This window comes from Convolutriloba macropyga, chromosome 9 (assembly GCF_964194025.1).
Source record: "Convolutriloba macropyga chromosome 9, txConMacr16.3, whole genome shotgun sequence".
NCBI lineage: Eukaryota > Metazoa > Xenacoelomorpha > Acoela > Convolutidae > Convolutriloba > Convolutriloba macropyga.
Genome location: NC_134476.1, coordinates 42010861 through 42028852, shown reverse-complemented (window position 1 = coordinate 42028852; position 17992 = coordinate 42010861). Strand labels below are relative to the sequence as shown.

At 35.6% G+C, this 17992-nt stretch overlaps 1 protein-coding gene across 3 annotated transcripts in view; it reads left to right on the top strand.

The window, feature by feature from the left end:
* Positions 1 to 17992, top strand: part of LOC142345791 (putative ATP-dependent RNA helicase DDX23) — a 160511-nt gene that overhangs the window by 119064 nt on the left and 23455 nt on the right. For 2 of the 3 annotated variants that reach the window (XM_075398148.1, XM_075398145.1), the window contains exons 13-14: positions 9459 to 9608; positions 16404 to 16555. In XM_075398148.1, the coding sequence (XP_075254263.1) occupies positions 9459 to 9608; positions 16404 to 16555 (302 nt within the window). Of the gene's footprint in view, positions 1 to 9458; positions 9609 to 16403; positions 16672 to 17992 lie in introns of all 3 variants that reach the window. The other variant, XM_075398146.1, reaches the window with a different exon arrangement.

The window sequence follows — 17992 nt, the reverse complement described above, 5'->3', positions numbered from 1 at the left end:
CAAGGCCCTGATAGCTCAGTGGTTAATGCTTCAGTCTATTACAATGGTGGCGGGGTTTCGAACCCCTAATTGGTCGGAGTTCTATGCAACCTTAAGAAATATAGTATACAATATAGTTCAGTATTATATTTCTGTTATATTTTATATGTGTATTATATATATATTAATAATACTATATATAATTTCGTATGTTATCTAATGTAATCTAATATAATACACATTTAATGGTATTGGTGCTCTTTCTTTATTGCAATCCAAAGAAAGTGGATTGTGTGGTTGTGCACTTTTTACAGCTCGAAGAGTAATTGTTATCTTCTTTAGTCAATGAGTTGCTTTTTAGAATATGGTTTTCGGGAAATCAAATGCCACACGTGAAAAGTGTTTTTGCTTAAACTGCTGAACAAAAGCAGAGAGATTTCCGACTGATTTTGTTAATTCGTTGAGAGAAATAAGTTTGCACCTGGCTGTTAGTTTTCCTTTGATTACGGCTTTTTTGAAGCATTTTTTTACTTGCTCTCAAGCGAAGTTTGAAGCATTTATTGTAAAATTGAGTTTTTTTTCTCGCACAATTTTTGCCGATTGTTTTTGCGCTTTTTTTTTCTAGAACCCTCTTTTTGAGTGACTTTTCCCCCACTTTATTTCTTTGAGTCATCTCAGTTGCTGTTGTTCAGAAATGGAGTTGATTGCTTGAATCGTGATCGAACGGAAATCTGAACCCTTGTTGCTGAGTCATTAAAATGACAGACTGCCATCTTGGAGATCCGGGGTTCAAAACCCTGTGGGGTTGTCTTCTTGCTCCCCTAGAACGTTTCCAAGTTACACACCTTTTATTTTGAATTTTCCCCGTCTGTCGATCGAGAGCAGTTAATCAAACGTTAGTCGGTTCAAATTTCTAGTTTCAAATCTTCATCCGTAGTTTTTCGTAAAAAGTGGTTCTTCCAGTGCAACTTCTTCATCGGTACAAACCAGTAACTAGAGGGCTGGAAATACTGTTGAACAGTCAAAGGAAACGTTAGATTTGTCCTTCTCCCGTTTTAGTTTCTTTTAGCAGTTGTTGTATCTTTTGAACATTTTGATTAAATAACTGCTACATAACAAAGTTTTTTTTGTAAAAAAATAATAGGTTGTCCAAAATTATTTTTGTCCAATCTAGTTCTCATTTATATTAACTAGTAAGTGTAGGTTTGAAAACACTATTGACCAATCGAAACAAACCTTAGATTTGTCATTCTGCCGTTTTGGTCTCCTTTGAGCAGGTTTTAACTAAGTTTGAAGCATTTATTGTAATTTTGTGTCTCTATTTGATTCAAAATTTTTGCTTGACGGTTTTGTTCTGGAACTTTATTTGAATTTCATTTCTCGAATGACTTTTTCACTCCTGACTTTTTGATTTTTTTGCCTGAGCTAAGTTGCTCTGAATCAGAAGTTAAGTCAGTTGCTAAAACGAAAACTATTGTAATATCAGCTATCTAAAGGCCCTAATTGGTAGTTCTTTTCCCCCATGAAAATAGTAGGTTACCTTGCCGTGGGATTTGAATTGCTCCGCCTGCTGTTGGAGAGTTATTTGATCGAAGTTGGTGGGTTTATGATTGTATTTGAGAAGCATTTTGGCAAATTTATTATGTGCAGTTGTTTTGGTAAATTTCAAATTTGATTGTTTTTTTAAGGAAGTTAAATTAAAACAAATTTTGGCCTATTTTCTCTTTTTGCATTATTTTCTGCAAAATTTGTGTGCGGTTCTGTTGGATTCGTTTTTCATAATCAACTGTTTTTACAGAACTATTTCACGATGTAACTGAGTGTGTCACCTGAGGGGAGGCATTTGATTGTTATGCAGGCCAGATGTGACTGAAATTAATGAATTTTTTATTACATTTCTTACCTCTTTTTTCGTTGTTCTGAGGGACAGTGATCACGTGTACATGGTTATGGCTTTATTCGGAACAAAGTTTGTGGCGTTGAAAAATGAAGAGAACGTTTTAAAAATTATTGGTTAAAATTGTTAGTATTTTTTAGCCTTTTTTTTTAATTGCTCTCGGCCGAAGTTTGAAGCAGTAAAGGTGCCTGTTTTATGTTTTAGAAGATTTTGTGACTTCTTGGGTGATTTTTTCACACTTAAGTTCTTCATTTTTGAGTGGTCTCAGTTTTTCTCCTTCTGAAAAGAAGTTGTTGCATAAATTGTGAGCGAAAGGAGGTTTAAGCCTTTGTTGCTGAGTCGTTAAGATGTTAGACTGCCATCCTCGAGTTCCGGGGATTGAAACATTATGAGGTTGTTTTTTTGCACTCATAGAATTTTTCTTATATACCTCTACTCTAAATGAAACCTATTGGTCGAGAGCAATTCATCAGACGTATATAGGTTTGTTTTTAGTATGAACTCTTTCTTCATCCAACGTAGTCTTTCGTGAAAAGTGGTTCGTGCAAGATAACTTTATCGTCCAAAGTAGTTTTTCTCAAATATATCAACCATTAACTGTAGGTTTGGAAACACCTGACCAATCGAAGCAAAAAGTTGGTTTTTCATTATGTCGTTTTAGTCCCTTTTTAGGAGTTGTTTTACCTTATGTTCAATTATTTTTTTGTAATTGCTATCGAGAAAATTTTTTCGTAAGAAGTGTTTCGTGCAAAGTAGTTGTTCTCATTCATAATAACCAGTAACTGTAAGCTTGGAAACTCTATTGATCAATCGAAGCAGAAATTATATTTGTCGTTCTGCCGTTGTAGTTTCTTAGCAGTCTTAGAAAAGTTTAAAGCAATTTTTGTAAATGTTTGTCTGTTTTATTCAAAGCTTTTGCTTTATAGTTTTGCTCTGGATTATTCGTTGGATTTTATTTCTCAAATGGCTTCACTCTTGACTTTTTGATTTTGCGTGAACTAAATTAATCTTATTCAGAAATTAAGCCAGTTGCTAAAACGAAAGCGATTGAAATATCAGCTATCTCAAGGCCCTGATAGCCGAGTGGTTAATGCTTCAGTATTTCATTTCAACTGATTTTTTTTGAACTATTTGGTGATTAATAGCCGCGAAGCGATAGCGGCTGTTATTGGGGACATCGTGGTTTTTTTTTAATTCATCGTCTCCATCGATGATTCTTACGACCTGACTTCTTCGAATTGACTTCTTGAAATTGACTTCATTGACTTCTATTCCTTTGCAATTAAAATTTTGTACGTGACGTCATTTCTGCTTTTAGGTCAATTGCGTGACTTACCTCACTCGAAAAAATGACTTCTGAACTCTTATGAAACTTTTAATTTTATGAACATTTTAATTAAAAATCAATAGTGTGCATCTAAGTAGTTGCAAACTTATATGCCCTAATTCTTTAATATCAGTCTTGAGTTTTTGGTTTTGAATATCAATTTTGAAAAAGCTCCCCTTATAGACCGTATTTGTCATAAAATTGACAGGCCGAATCTAACCTAAAAAGTCTAGTGGTCTATTAAAGAACTGCTGGTCTATCTTATTTCTTTAGTTGTTTCAATTCATGGAAGGCCACAAGCGTCTATCGCGGCTATTTTCCGGCATTCTGCCGGCTATGTTATATTATTGTGGTACCTAGGGCGGCATTTGGTTTTATGCAGGCCCAGTACTGATTAAAATTATTGCAATACTTCTCAACGCATTTTTTTCCTTTTTTGTGATCACATCAACATGATTATAGCATTATTGGGAACAGTGGTTGTGGCGTTAAAAAATAAATAAGTTTTTGTAATACTTAGCAGTCAAACTTGCCAGTTTTATTTAATTCTCGAATAATAAAGAAGTCAGCTTAATGCCGAGCTAAAGAAGTCAAAGAAGTCAGTCGCATGCGCTTTTTGTAAAACACACAAACAAACCATAGCTTTTTTAAACAATGACAGAGGTACATTAAGAGAGGAAGGATTTTGAAAAAATGAAGAAAGAAGACGTGATATGTGAATGTTTTAATTTGAATAAATTATTATTATTTAATTTGAATAAATTATTATTACAACTTAAAGATGAAAATGCTTTCCTCCGACAACAAAATAACAAAATGGTTGATAATCTAGTTGACAAAGTAAACGGAAAAACATTGAACCAATTCCATGACAACAACAAAGTTCAACAGCATCAAAACCAAACCAAGATCTTTTATCCAAAGTTTACCAAGATCGACAAAGACACTTATTTTCTCGGATAGTACATACAAAACAGGTTAAAGAAAAAGATCTGAGCCCAAGTACAGCTGTACACTCCTATCCTTCAGCAAAAGTGCAAGACTTATCCAATATTGTAAAACAATAAAACGGCTATCACAAGATTGAAAATCTGATTATACATGATGGACATTACAATATTGATTCGGGAAATAGCGGTTTTGAAACAGCTAGTATTTTAATGTAATCTGCGTCGGAAATTATAAAGAAACTGTCGCCACTCAAAGTTGCACTTTGCAAAATTCCACCAGTTAAAGATGGTTTTTTTGGTGGCAGCCAAAGTAACGAAAACATAGACAAATATAATGATGCGTTAGAAAGTGTGGCAACGGAATTGAGTGGCGTTTTTGATATTGACTGTTTTTTGAATAATATACTGGAAACGAAAGATATCATCAATGATGGAGTACGCCCATCAGTCAGTCATGGTATACCTAAACTTGTCAGAAATATTCAGAATTTCTATGTGTATCTTGGGCTTACGGTGTCGGAAACTGAAATAAAACCGAGAATTATCAACCAAAACTTTGGAAAAAATTTTGATCATCATGATAACAATTTTTTTGGTTTCCATCCAAAACAAGCATTTTTACTTCCGACTCAGTATAAGTTTGGCTGATGGTTTGTTGAAATATAGAACAATGCGACTTTTCTTGATATTTTTAATTTTCAGTAGACTTATGGGAAGAGAAAATCATACTGAAATTCATTAGCGAACATTTGAAAAGTATTATTCCAAAAAACCTAATGTTTGTTATTTTGCAGTTGAATTGAACCCAGGGCCTCAACTGAAAAATTTGATTGAGTATTCAAGTTACTTAAAAAACAGAGGATCAAGCCATTTGCCATTACTTTTCCTTATTAATTGTCAAAGCTTGAAAAACAAGTTTGAAGAGTTTTTGCAAACAGCTCCCATCAATACGTTTGTCGCTGTAACTGAAACCTGGTTGGACACTGATTGTAATATTGAACAAAATTTTTAACAGCAGTGCATACTTTCTTTGGGAAATGTAGATCAGACAAGACAGGGGCTTCAAAGGGCGGAGTAGGTATTTTTGTCTCAAAAAAAATTTACCGCCAGTATTAAATCAAGCGTTGAAACGGTTGATGAAAATTTTTTTTTAATCCATTTGAGTTGAAATAACTGACTCTCTGGCTGGAAAATTACTTGCTAACGTTTCTTATTGCCCAAACAAACGTCTTGGGGAGTATTTTCTTGATCAGTTAAGTACCGAATTATCGGGGGCATATAGCGTTACAGATAAGGTTATTTTGCTGGGGGATTACAACTTGAATTATCTGAACAAGACAGAAAAAAGTAAACTAGACATTTTTGCGTCAAATTCAGGATTAGAAGTTGTTTACCTAAGGGATGCAACCAGATGTACCGATAAAACATTTACACTTATTGATTACTGTTTCATTTCTAAAGATGAGATAATTGCCTGCAATGTCACAACAACCCCTTTTAACTCCGACCATTTTCTTGTTATCTTCGAATCAAACCTCTCATTGAAATCTGAGAGTGACAAAATAACGATGAGAAATTTTCTATTTTTCTCACGTTCTAAATTAAACAGAGATCTTGCCCTCGCCGAATGGTGGAGAATTTACCAATGTGAAAATGGCAACGATATGTTTGATTCATTCATCGATTTTTTTGAGAAAATTGTTGAAAAACACGCGCCAGTTCAGACTGTTAAAAAAAGTGGAGAAAGTTTTAAGAATTTTAAGCCCTGGTTAACACAAGAATTGAAGCATTTGATCGCTCAAAAACATTTATTGTTCAATAAATGGAAAAAAGTCCTGACAGCGAGACCTACAAAGATTTTAAGCGTTTTAGAAACTTAGTTCATAGTAGACTAAGGGAGGCGCACAACAGTTTTCATCAATTTCTTCCAAACACTACCAACAAGTAAGGAAAAATGGAAATTCATTTAACAGAAGATCAGTCCGAGTGCAAAATGTCAAGGTTGATGAAATCCGATTAGACAGTGGTGAAATTTCAAGGGAACCAAAAATATCGTTAATTGTCTAAATAGAGCATTTGCTATTCTAGGGTTTTTCAAAGGTTCTGATATTGCTTTTAAATACCCTGATAAACTTAATATACCTGAATTCACATTCAGAACTGTGACTAGAAAAGAACTTTGTTAAGTTATTGACTCGCTGGACGATAACAAAGCAGCAGGATTTGGTGAATTCTCAATTCGACTCATAAAGTCTTGCAAATTAACTATTGGCGTACATCTACAGTTCGCCTTAAATGAGTGCATTAAGGAGAAAGTTTTCCCAACTAAAATAAAACTAGCCTATGTAACACCCGTTTTCAAAAAAGGTGATAAATTAGATAGCACAAACTATCGACCAATTTCTGTACTCCGAGCTTTGCAAAAATCTTTGAGCGCCTCCTTCTGACTCAGATGATGGATTTCATTGAAAAGCTTAAAATTATAAACACAGCAATTCGGATTTCAGAAAAAGGAAGTCAGCAAAGAATGCAGTTTCAGAGCTGGTTGAAACGATTTCGTCTAATTTAGATCAAAGCAAAGAAAATGTTGCTATTTTTTATAGACCTTGCAAAAGTGTTTCATTCCATTTGGCATAACTTTTTCCTTGCAAAAATTGAAATGTATGGTTTTTCCCAGGAAGCGAAAGAATTATTGTTTTCTTTCTTGCCAACCGCAGACAAAAGGTAAAACATCATGGAATGTTCTCTGATTGGGAAATTGTGAATCACGGTGTGCCACAAGGAGCTGTTTCAGGACCACTCAATTTTCTTTTATATGTGAACGATTTCTCATCTAATACAAACACAACAGGAAATGTAAATCAATTCGCAGATGACAATTCGAAATGCAATTTAATTTGCAGACAATACTGTTGTGGACTGAAAAGTAGCTTACATGGAAAAGTCATGGAAATTTTACAAAAAAAAACAGAAGAATTGGTAGAGATTAACAAACTAACTTTGAATACAAACAAAACCGAACTAATCCTTTTCTCGCGCAGTAATTCTGATTTTGGATTTTTTTTGTGTTGTGAAAACGGAATTCTCACAACACAAAAAACTGCAGATATCTTGGTATTCAAATTGACAGAAATCTTAATACCGATGAGCAGCTGGATAAAACCTTAAAAAAGATGCCTCATGCTATAAGATCAATTTACCTAATCAGACATCAAGTTCTTTTCAACGCGCGCATTCTTCTTCTAAAATCACTTGTGCTTTCATACATCTTTTTTGGCAATCTTTTTTCAAAATTTATCTGCACAAAACCTAAACCGCCTTAACTGACAGATTAACTGGGGTATAAAGGTGAGCTTAGTACGCAAAAAGTATGACAAAGCGAGAGATCTGCTAATCCAGACAAAGACCCTACCGGTTGAGCTAATAATAGCAAAATTGTCGCTAATTAAATTTCATGATATAGCAGTTCAGAAAATTCTGAAAATTTTCACGTTATTTTCACGTCTCCAAAATACTCAAATGAAACAATTCAAAATTAGACAAAATGCCAAAACCAACTTTGGATTGAGTTCGATTGTTTGTCAATGCGTACAAAAATGGAATAAGATACCCCAGTGGCTTCGGTTGGCAAAAAATGAAAACGTTTTAAAGAAAACGTTGAATGATTTTTTGCGCTCACAACATGGAAAAATTCCTTTGAATAGTAACGTAGGAGCTTTTAAAAGTTCTTTTTATTTTCAGGAAGAAAACAATCGGAAGAAAATTTTATGATGTGAATTTGATAGTATTTAAATTTGATAATGTCGTGTCTATAGAAAGACAATAAAGGAAGACATCTGGATTACTATAGCTCATTGAATAAAGAAAGCTCATTGAATGCTAAAGAAAAGCTCTTTTTGAGAATAGACTAAAAAAGTTTGGTGTAAAATTATGACTCCTAGTCAGACAAAGAGAGTTTGAATAGTTTTGATGATAAAAGATTTTAAACGCTAATTAAATAATTAATTGCTCTCAAACGAAATTTGTAGCAATTATATTAGTCATGTGGTTTTTTTTATGCGATTTTTCACTTGACCGATTTTTCGTCTGACCATTTGACTTTTCGTCCTCAAAAACGGGATAAACAGTTAACGCTCGGAAGGCATCAAGTTCTTGGATCTTTTCCATTTGTGCCCCCCCCCCCCCCCCATTACTTTATATACCCTCATTACAGAGCTTGTGCCATTACATTGTAAATCAAAAAAAAATATGGCACGTGCGTCTGGGGGTTGCAAATAATATACACCCACTAAGCGGGGGGGGGGGGTCACAAACGGAGAAGATCCAAGTTCTCTTACACCTTGACAGTCTCTTAGAATGCGATTCCCCAAAACTGTTTCAGGAGCCAATTTCACGGTGGGCGGCTCTTAATCTTGAAAGTTTGACCCCCATTCACCCCCCCCCCCCAGTCCACTATGATAAATAAAAATCTAGTTGTGTCGCGAGAGAGTATTGATTGGTTGATATCAATATTGTCTACAGCAAATCAACCCATCAATATTGTCTACAGCGAGAGGTATAGACAATATTGATGGGTTTATTGAGTTATATAATTATAAGTATAAATACCTCTATTGTTAGGTTTTCATTGTGATTTTGATAGTTTTTATGCTTAACTTTGTTTTATTGTGATTTTGAGAATTAAAATGTTTGTTAGTGTTTGCTTGGTTTGGAGGAATAATGATCTTTGATTATGTGTTTCCCACTCAAATGCAAATTAGGAACCAAAGAGACGGGGTTCTGTCTGATACTGCTTGTTAATGAATCCTGAGAGAAGTCGCTCGCTCGTAGTTCTTTCGGGTCGCGGCGGCTGAAATTTGAGAGCGGCGGCTGAAATTTGAGAACTTTTTAAAATATGTTACAGTAACAATTATGCGTAACTATCGAAACTTAAGCTCTATCTTCAAGAATTGGTTTCCGATTCCAAGGTAAATAGAGCAAAACTGCCATTTTGGAAAGATCTTGCTGAAAATCATCATTTTTTGAAAAAAAAAATGATGGCTAAGACTTCCTTCCAGTGAGTACCAAAAAAGGTGATAGCTTGGGCATCATCAATTTTTAATTTTGCGTTTATCATTATCAAGAAACGCAAGTTTTCATACTTTTTTCACATTTTATTTTCTGAAATTAAAGCACACACTTATTTCTTTTAACATTCTACGAAAGCCTTTTGAATTTTGAGTGACGATTCAAATGTTCCCGATGGGCTCCGTGTCAGGGTCGCTTTTGGCTTCTTTCTACCTTGCACTTGTTTTTTTTTGTGTAGGCAGATAGAATGATAGACATGGGGTTTGAACCAGACATCCAGAAAATACTGACACACTTGCCAGTGTCAAATGAGAAGCCCGATTCCGAAGAGGCAGAAGACGGATTTAAAATGTTGCAGAATTATGATTCCAAACAGAAGTACAGACAGGTAAGAATATTGCCTCAGCACAAAAAGTGACAATTTGGTAACGTTTTGAGCATGCTTTTAACCGCGTGAACCAATTGCTTACACGAATTTGGAGCGACAATCAGCTCTTATGCTTTCCGAGTTTACTCATTTGTTCATCAATAGCCGCCCTCATCTTCTCAGTTGACAATTATAGTGGCCGTTTCTTACAATTCAAAGAATTTGAGTTGTATTGGGCGCTGTCTTATGGTAAATGCTGAAGCTGTAAGCTGAGGTCGTAATGGTGTGCTGCCTTTTTTAAAGATCGGTTCACATTTTTTTCGGCGTTTTCACGTCAGTGAGAGCTCAAATTGGAGTGGTGATTTTAATAACACTGTAGCAGTAAATGGAGTGGAAAAGCGAGTAGGTTTGAAGCCTGATTTTTTTCAAATTGCCTTGGAAGTAGTGAGAAATTGCCATTTGATCAAATATTCGGTTTTTGAAAGCGGCAATTTGATTACTGTTTTCAATGTTTCTTCTCTTTAGTGCTAATAATATGATACATGTGTTCTAATTGTGCCTATTATAACAGGTCTCATTTGTTGCTAACGGGCTTAAGTTAACATAATTATTGGTTGGAGTTCATTATTATTTTAACTATGACACTGCACATCATTTTGCGTTTAACCGCTTTGGAACGAATTTGAAGCAATTATTGTAAACGTGTTGGTCTTTTTAATCAAAATTTTGAAGCCCCTTAAATTGGATTAAGGCCCCCCCCCCCCCCCCCAAGCGAATCAGGCTGGAATAGATTTGACCTCCCACCTGTCCTTAGAGCAATTGTAAATAATAGGGACTATTTTTTTAATCGGTTCAGTTGTTTCAGTTCAAATCTGATACTTTCCATGACTTCGACACAATTTTAGACCTCTTATTGAATTTTTAACTTTTGCGAGTTCGTAATGTTACTTTGTTGCCGTGGTTTCAGTTCGAATTTTTGAGTTGTGCTAGTTTTTTTGTTTAAATTGCTCTCTTATCATTTATTGTCATTATTGGCTGGTCTCATTGGTTGTTCTAGTCCGCACCTACTGCTCTCTGTGACTTTAACGCTATTTGTTCTCAGAAGGTGTTAGCTAATTTTTTGTGTTATTATTATTTAGTCTCTTTAATGCTTTTCCGATAATTTTTTCTGGTTTCTTTCATTGTTTTTATTTGGTTTTTTTCTATTGTTATTTGACCTCGGGGCTATTTCCCATTAAAGACCTATATCATGGCTTTTTAAAGATTTTTTTAAACATTTGAAGCAAATGATACATTTTTGGATTCGATTTCAACTAATTTCGCCATTGTACCTTGTTGAACGCTTTTTCCGCTGTTGATGTCATCTTCAATTTTGTTTTAGAATTTTGAGTTCTGGTGTTCAAATTATTAATAGCCGCGTCAGCAGTTCCAGGAGGCTATTATTGCGCTCCTAATTTTTTTTACTTCGTCTAAAAGATTTTGTTTCCCTGACTTTTTTAATGATTTCAGTGACTTCTACTGCTTTGCAATTACAATTTGTCTGCGTGACGTCATTTCTGCTTCTAGGTCAATTGCGTGACCTACCTCGCTCAGAAAAATGGCTTCTGAATTCGCTTTTTGTGCATTTATTAGTTAAAGGTCAGTAGTGTACATCTAATTAGTGCCAAACTTATATGCCCTAATTCAATTTTGAAAAAGCACTTTTAGGGTTTTTTTCCTTATAGACCGTATGTGTATCATAAAAATGACAGCACATATCTAACCCAAAAAATCTAGTGGTCTACTAAATGACCTTTGGTCAATCTGCCTATCTTGTTGTTTCTGGTTGCTATTTTCCGGCAATCTGCCGGCTATGTTTCGTTTTGGATGACCTTAAGTTTAATTGTTAATTGTTTTGAGATATTTTTGTTGATGATAAGTGAGTAATTTTAAGCAGATTTAATCTGCCGTGGACAAAAATAATTTTTTCTGATGCCAGTTTTTTTTTACTTAGTTTCACTTCACTTTCAGTTTTTAATTACCATAAGATGTTTGCTTTCTTCAGTTTCATTACAGATGACGTGGTGGATAGTTTGAATAGTACTGCTTTCGGAGCTGCAGCTTGTATTAATTAATATAAATGTGTGGCAAAATAAGCAATTATTTTTCCAGAAAGTTCTGTTCTAGATTTTTGCTGGCTGGAGTGGTTGGACTTCTCGTTGAAAAATACTGTATAATTTGGCAAAGTCAGAAGGCATTAAATTTCTGAGCTGCCTTTTTGATGATGTAGTCAGCCGTATTTGTACTTTTAAGCAATGCCTCTGTAGAACGCTGGAGCAGGCAGAAAGTTCTTAAAGAACGATTGTGCACGCCGCTCCTTTTTACTGCCCCCTTGCTCAAGCCAGATACAACCAGATTGAACCCCTCGCCAATGGGGTTGTGTTTTCTGCGGTGTTTAAAATATCTTTAAAACTAGAGGCGTTTTAGCACCTATTGAGGCTTCCTAAGTTTAATGTGAAGCAGGCTGCAATTGATTAGAGCTCCCACTAGTCGTTCGAGAGCAATTCTTCCGACGTTTAGTCGGTTATGTTTTATTAATAGCCGCGTCAGCACTACCAGGCGGCTATTATTATGCTCCTAATTTTTTAAAATTCTCTAACAGATTTTTGTTTCGTCTTACCCTGACTTCTCGGAATTGATTTTTTCAATGACTTCAGTGACTTTTACTGCTTTGCAGTTAAAATTTGTGTTCGTGACGTCATTTCTGCTTTTAGGTCAATTGCGTGACTTACCTCTCTAAAAATGTGACTTCTGAACTCACTTTTGGAACTTCAAATTTTATGAACATTTACTAGTGCATCTAAGTAGTGCCAAACTTTTATGCCCTTATTCCTGAGTAATAGAGTCTTGTTTTAATATCAAGTATTTTTTTGAAAAAGCTCTATTAGGGCTTTTTCCTTGTAGAGCAAATGTGTCTCATAAAAATGACAGTCCGAATCTAACCCAAAACGTCTAGTGGTCTATTAAAAAGCTTGTAGTCGATCTGTCAATCTGATTTCTTTAGTTGTTTCAATTCATGGTAGGCCACAAGCGTCTATCGCGGCTATTTTCTCGGCAATCTGTGGGCTATGTACCAATTTGAGCCTTTTTCATACCCCGTTGAGGCCAGCCTCTTCATGCTTCAGCCAGATGCCGCCAGATTTAACCCCTCATCAATCGTGCTATAGTGATTGGATTTTCGCTGTGATTTCGGATGGTCGTAATATCTAAGGAGTGACGTTGGCTGATGATTCCATTGAGCGTACTTGCAGCCATCAGTTCCATTGTCTTGTCTTGTTTTGTCTTGTCTTGTTTTGTCTTGTCTTGTAAGGGTAGTCACTCAGTTGGTTCTCCGATGGTTCTGCATGCCGCTCCTGTTGTCTGGAACGGTTTATGACCGGCTGTATTGTATGGCATTTTCACATTCGTACTCTTGGGCGACATATTTCGTAGGGCTCGTATCTCCTTGCCATTTGTTTTGATGGTTTTTCAGGTTCGTATATGCTTTGATTTCTCTTCCACATTCACATCTGTGGGCAGTTGTAGTTCTTTGTTAGTTTCTATGTCGGTTCGCCAAACCTGCTCTTGAGCGATACCCTATCCCGCATTCTGTGCATTGGCGCTCCTTCGCAACAGCTTGTGTCCTGAGGCTCTTCCTTCCATTCGTTCTGTTGGGTCTTTCCCACTGAGTTATATGATCCTTTCCTCACGTATCATGCTCTTCCACATCTTTCGGTTGTGGTTGTTAGATTCTAAGACACGCCACCATGCTTCCTTTGCTAGTTTAAACAATTGGGATGTCAGAAAAGAATTAAGAGCAAAGTCAATCCAAATTTAAGATGAACGAAGTGCATCGGAATTTTTTTCGGTTTTGAAGTTGTTCCTGTTTCCTTGTCTGTCCAAAACACCGCGAATTTTGTTCCTCACCGCAGGCATTCGTATGACGTGTCCTAGTCTTTTCAGGCTTCTTCGTTCATTTTAAATTTGGATTGACTTTACTCTTAATTCTTTTCTGACATCCCAATTGTTTAATTGCTCTTGAACGAAGTTCATAGCAATTATTGTAAACGTGTGTGTCTTTTTTACGACTCGAAGAGGAGTATTGAGATTCTAAAGGTTTTTACGACTCGAAGAGGAGCATTGAGATTCTACAGGTTTTTTTTTAGCAGAAAGCAAGTTTGTTCATGACTTGAATTTTGACTTCTTTCTGTTCGAGCATTTACCTCCGTTTTAGATTGCTGACATCTGTTTTCGAACATTGGACTTTAACAGTAGCTTCGTTTGTAATGTATAGTAATTAGGAACTGCTGGTAATGTTCAAGGTGAAGAGGTCATTTTGAGAATTTTTGTTCCTATATAAGTTACCCCTAATTATCTATACACCGCACAACCCCCCCACCCCCGCCACCTATCTACACCCCCAACACCTACCCCCCCCCCGCAACTACCCCAGCACTACCCACCCACCCCACATAGCTCCCCCGCACCTAAAAAATTGTCGGCATTTTAAAACACTTTAATGTGGTTTGTTGGGCTACTTTTGTTTTTTTTCTCTTGTCTAATTTTGGTAAGGTTAGGTTAGAAATTATAATGCACGACGATTCGAGTCGTTTCCGGTATTCTACCGGCTATGTTTTTATGCAAAATTTTCGCTTGACAATTTTGACTTTTCGAGTGACTTTTACGCCCTTGACTTTTTGCGTTTCGCGGGATCTAAAGTTCTCTCTCAATCACAATTTCAAGCAGCTGAACTCAATTGGCGGCAATTTGATACTAAAAGTCAAATGAAAAGTGCGCCGAAACTCTTGCCATTTTTTAATTTAAATCTTAATAGTGGTGTTAACCTCTAATGTGGTTATTTGAAGCCCACTTCTGAACTTCTAGTCCCATTTAGGCTCCCTCCCTCCATCACCCCCCCCCCCCACGACTGGAGCAGGCTGCAGTTCACTACAGCTCCCACTAGTCGTTCGAGAGCAATTCTTTCGACGTTTAGTCGGTTATGTTTTTATTTCGCTTCCATTTGATGCTTCGGTTGCATTGAGCGGTTTTGCGGCTATCTGTTCCATTGATTGAACTCATCATATCTATCGTCCATTTAGAAAGTTTTCCGGAATAGTAAGGCTGCATCGGCGTCTGTTGTATCATTGTTTGCTTTTTATCCAAGAAGATTTATCATTTTGTTTGATTAACGACAGATATTTGATTTCTTTTCACATTTCTTTCAGTATTTTTCCAACCAATAAAAGGACAATTTTTTTTAAAAAGAATACACAGTTTTATGATAAACATGACATTTATTTTTTTATTGAAGGCAAATTGTTTAATACTGTCCCACCATGTGGAAAGAAAAAATTGCATAGCAAATAGCGGCGAGTAATTGGGATGTGAAAGGTTTATTTATTAATAGCCATCGTCAGCATCTCAACGTCTATTGTTTAGGCGCTCTCCTTTCTTCCAATTCGAAGAATCTTTTTTACGACTGAAATACGTGAAAAATGCTTAGGTCAAGTTGCTGAAGAATCCTGAAGAGCAGAGAGTAGAAAGTTAGGTTTTCTGTTCATGTCTCATTTTTCAAAGCAGTTTTCTAGTTTCAACTCCAACTTTTTTCAGTCGAAGTTGTTTCTTTTAATTACGTAAGCTATTGATAGTGTTTGGAAGCATTTTTAACCATCCGAAGCGAATATAACACTTCTATTTATACCATTTTGCATTTGTTTCTATCATTTGGAGAGTTTTGTGGTTGATATTAGCTGTTCTAGCAGTTTGGGTTGTCTTTCAATTGATATTTTGTTAAAAATTGAGCAATTTTGTTGAATTTTGCGTTTGATTTTTTGACTATTTCTTCTGATTTTCTCGCAGTAATTTTTTTATCAGTTCTTAATTAGGAGGTATTTTATATGTGTTGATACTACGAAGTGACACTTGATAGGACACCCAAATAGGGCACTGTGACTTAATTAAATTAAATGGATTTCATTTTTGTCAGCTCTTTATTCTATGTGTTTTGTAATTGCTATTTGTATTTCTCTGCCAAGTATTGGGTGGGTTACTGAGCTAACAGAAGATTTAGTTATGTTCAAATAGGACGTTGTTGTGGTGTGCCCAGTGAAACGAAACTTGGTACATCTTGATAAGAAACATACTAAATCTTGGTAAATCGTGCCAAGATCTTGCCATGGTGCCTACCAAGAAAACATCAAGATATGTATGAACTTGGCAAGATTTCCAAGAAAAATTAACCATGACATGGCAAGATATATCAAGTATTAAAGATTCAATAGCAACCAAAAACAAGATGTAGCAGGAAATCGTAAGATTAAGCAAGAATTATCAAGAATTAGCATGAAATGTCAAGAATGGAAAATACTGCTCCCGTTAGTTTATTAACCGACAAATGAGCCGCTTTTTTATTATAATAAATTTTTAAGTGGATACTAGCTCGGTATGTACATAGTACGCACCTTATACAGGACCGCCACCGAGAAGGCCCCCACTAAGGTCCCAAGATTTTCTGGTCATGGCAAATTTTTGTCTCGATTCCCGGTTCCACCACCTCACTCCAGGTTGCTTACAAACAAAATCTATGCTTCAAGAATTATCAAGATCTTATCAAGGTGCGCCAGGAAAATTTATTGACATATCTTGATAAGATCTTGTCAAGATCTTATCAAGGTGTCACCAGAATTATTTATCTATCAAGATCTTGGCAAGATGTCTCAAGTTTTCCAAGGGTTATCAAGATCTTGCATGACATGGCAAGGTGTATCAAGTTTCGTTTCACTGGGTTTTATTTTGTAGACTGTCATGTTTACGGCTACAATGCCTCCCGCAGTGGAGAGACTGGCCAAGACATACATGCGGCGACCGGCTGTTGTTCACATTGGGAGTGTGGGCAAACCTACTGAGAGGGTGGAACAAGTGGTGCATATGATGACTGAACAACAGAAAAAGTCTGTACCTCCCACCCCCTCTAGCTCTTTCTACATCTCATTGCGTCTTCGTCCACTAATGATTAGGCGACTATCCTGGACACACCAGAGACACAGAGAAACATAAACACAAAAAAGTACGCTATTTTGGACAAAATCTTATAACAGAAAAATCAGTAGTGAGGGCCATAGAAATATTTTAAATCAAAATCATTTTCAAAATCCAAACCATTCTCAAAATGGTTTACCTGTTGAATCAGATAATAATGATACAATTAATGGGATTATTATTGGCGTTATATTTTTAATTAAAACAAAGAATGGATATAAGAACACCACCCAGATCTAATTTGCCAGATGATCTTATAAACCAATTAAGATCGGATTCCGGATCGGGATCCGATTTATTTATCATAGCTGCGAAGCTGTAAGCTGAGCGGAGCTATATTGCGGTGCTCTTGGTTTTTTAAGACTCGAAGAGGAGTATTGGTTTTCTCTCGGTCTTTTTTTACAGGAAGTAGATTTGTTCACGCGGCATTTTGACCTAAAAGCGAAAGTGAGAAAAGCTGTCTTGGTGAACAGATTTTCGCTAAGCGAGAGAAATTTTTTGATCATGCGTTGTGTTTAGTAAATGACTTTTTGACTTTGAAAAGTAGTTTTTGACTGAATTGCACATACAGATAACCGTTTTTAGCCGGTTTTTTTCGTCTAAGTAGCCTAATTTTTTGCTTTTAATTTGGTTTCTTGTAGAAATAAATTTTATGCGATACTATATTGAAATGTCAACCTCGGAAATTGATTCCACAGTGTTTTGCAGAGCCTGAAAATGCGTTTCAAGTTAAAAATTGGCACATATTTCTTGATTTTTAGGTAATTTTTGGCTTTTTTTCTATTAATTCAATTATTTATGGATCTTTTAACCGTCGTTTTGTCAAAAATCAGTTAATATGGCAACTTCTTTTTGATAATTCATATACTCGACGCCTCTTTCTACCTCGATGTAATTTTGTTTTTATAAAATTGCACATATGCTAATCCGATTTTGGTAGTTTTTTTCCGATTTTTGTCAGTTTTTCGTTTGTATTTTGGTTTTGATTACTAGAAATAGTTTTTTTGTGCAACATGAGGGACTTAATTTTTGTTTCAATAAAAATTCAATCGTCTTTTGGCGTTAAGTTTTTGAAAAACAGTCAAAACTTTTTCATAAATGTTTTTGACCATTTTTTTGCAATATGTTTGAATGTTTCGTATGCTTGAATTCTTTTTTTCCTATTTTTTGTTCTCTTCAGAAGGATAGATCTTTGTATCGGATAACTGTTTATCTTTTCTTTGTTTCAAATGCTGAACAATGAATTTTTTTTGTTTTTTTTTGAGTTTTTTAATTGAATTTGAACTTTCAAAAATCAAGAATGTCGTTTTGTTGCTGTGTTCATTACATTGCGCCCATATTCTTCACAT